Raw genomic sequence first — 2,299 nt, 5'->3', positions numbered from 1 at the left:
AGACGTTTTTATTCCACACCTTCAATCTGGCCTTCAGAATTTTAAGCTTCTCCTTTAATGCAAAAGCACCCATCATTCTACATGAATATCCCTCCAAGTCTCCTCAACAAACCCTTTGAATCATGGGTCTCGAAGCCAAAAGTTAAGAGTTTGAAAAGGTTTTGGACACCAATCTTCGTTATTACATTTAAGAAAGATGGGGCAGTGATCAGAGAACTCCCTATCCATAACTAGTTGTGCACACCCGGCCCAAGCCATTATCCACTCATGTTAAATTAAAAATCAGTCCATCCTACTCATTGCAGTTCCATTAGGGCAGAACCATATGAATTTATTTCTTTGCATAGGTATATCCGTAAACTCCATATTCTAGATTAAGTTCTTGACATCCTCTGATTCCCTTGCTCCATATTTAAATCTATTCAAAACTCTATTTCTTTCCTCTGGGCTTCTCACTCCATTGAAATTTCCTACCACATACCACAGTTGTGCTGGAGAGATCTGTCTCCATTGTTCTATTTCTGCCCACAATCTTCACTTTTACTCCACAGAACATGGCGCATATTCATGGGCGGATCCAACGCCCGGCCTGCCTGGGCACTTGGCCAGGCTCCATGGCTAAAAAAAAATTAGTTGGGCCGCATGGGCCTTTTTTTTGGTTTGAGGTTTAACCAGCCTGGGCAAAAAAACTGGTTCTCTATTTCTCCTTCTGTCTCGTCGTTCTCTTTCTCTCCCTCTAACCCTCGTTCTCTTTTTCAAACCCAGGGCAGAGGCGCTACTTCACCGTCACCACCGTCCACCGCCGTTGACACTCTTCGCATTCTCACAAGCGGAAGATCAAGGAACAAGCGATGATCGGGAGAGGGAGGCTGATAAGAGAATTCGAGTTTCCAAGGATATGAAGAGGGAAAAGAGGAGGTTTGGAGATAAAGCGAAGAAGGATGAAGAAAGTAACAACGAAAATGAAGAACAAGCAATTCATGGCTTCGCCAAAGACACTGCTTCAGTACAAAACGTGAGTTTCATTCTTTGATTTTGTTGATGACCCTAATTTTGTTTTTTGATTATATGGAAATGACCCTAATTGTGATTTTTGATTCTGTCTAACATGATTACTATTCTTGTTTTTGGCAATTTCCCTTCCATTTTGAGGGACACGATGTTTGATTTGATGATCCATGTTCTGTTTCTTTCAGGGCATTGCTGCATTGGGATCACTCTCTATTGATGCCATAGCAAAGGCTAAGCAGGTTTTACAAATTCGTGAGAAGCTGAAGAATATTCCACATGTTAGTTAGCTAGCCATTATTTATTTCTACTCATTTAGTTATCTCTTCTTATTTAGAAGATATATTTCTATTTAATAGCTCCACTGGATGGTGCTTGTTTACTTTACCATTAATTATATATGTTCCTCTGAATGCATTAAGTGTTGTGCTTTTGGTTGTGCAGTTGAATAAAACTTCTACCCCATATTCTCAAGGAATCACTCCTTTGGGTTCAAAGAATAAATCATCTGCACCCTCTCTCTGTGTTGAAAAGTCATCAAGTCTTGAAATCCAAAGGAGCAGAGTAAATTCAGAATAAATTTGTAGAAGCTCAAGAAAAGGAGTAGAAAGGCAAACAAGTGTAGTTTCCTGATATAAATCCAAACTTAATAGAAATAACAGAGAGGGTTGTGATTAAATAAAAACTCAAGGATCCAATTTTAGAAACCGAGTGGTGGTAATTTATTGCCTACATAGACTACTAGTTTCTATTTGCCTACACATACCCCTGATCATGAAAGTATCAAAGTTTTACTTGTGGCAGGGTAAAGTATATAGTGAACTGATCATAATTATAGAAGTGTCTAAATATATTGACTGTATTTAAAGGAATTTTTAGTGTAAGATCACCCTTCCGCTATTGCTTTTATCCCTTTCAGAAATTGGCATTTACATGTTGGATATCCGAACATCTGACTATGGTTTTTAAATTAGACACTAAGGCTTAACTTGCCTAGGCTCTACAAAAGTCTTGGTTCCGCCACTGCGCATATACATTCACCACAACACACTACAAGTTGAAGGGAACTCAATCACCTCCTCTCAGTATAATGAAGCTTGTCCCAACATTGGTTATCCCCCAAACAAAATTATCACACATGATGCAGAGATAGATGAAGAAGACGTCTCCATGTGTGCTGTATTTTCTTTTCTTTTCTTAGGATGTTGTTGCTAAGGCAAGTGGCTTGGGTGGTGGTTAACTTATATGCACGAAACCAAGCAATCCAGCCCGGTCTAAACAAAAGAAAAAA

The 2,299-nt window shown here is 39.1% G+C and overlaps 1 protein-coding gene across 1 annotated transcript; it reads left to right on the top strand.

Annotated features, from left to right (window-relative positions):
- Positions 1–539: 539 nt before the first annotated feature.
- LOC130744098 (uncharacterized) lies at positions 540–1,729 on the top strand. The gene is made up of 3 exons (XM_057596291.1): positions 540–1,015; positions 1,197–1,289; positions 1,453–1,729. Exons 1-3 carry the CDS (start codon positions 899–901, stop codon positions 1,585–1,587), a joined length of 345 nt encoding a protein of 114 aa, XP_057452274.1. The 5' UTR covers positions 540–898; the 3' UTR covers positions 1,588–1,729.
- The last annotated feature ends 570 nt before the right edge of the window (positions 1,730–2,299 follow it).

This window comes from Lotus japonicus, chromosome 3 (genome assembly GCF_012489685.1).
Source record: "Lotus japonicus ecotype B-129 chromosome 3, LjGifu_v1.2".
Classification (NCBI taxonomy): Eukaryota; Viridiplantae; Streptophyta; class Magnoliopsida; order Fabales; family Fabaceae; genus Lotus; species Lotus japonicus.
The sequence above is the reverse complement of the archived record's forward strand: the minus strand, read 5'-3'. Positions and strand labels throughout refer to the sequence as shown.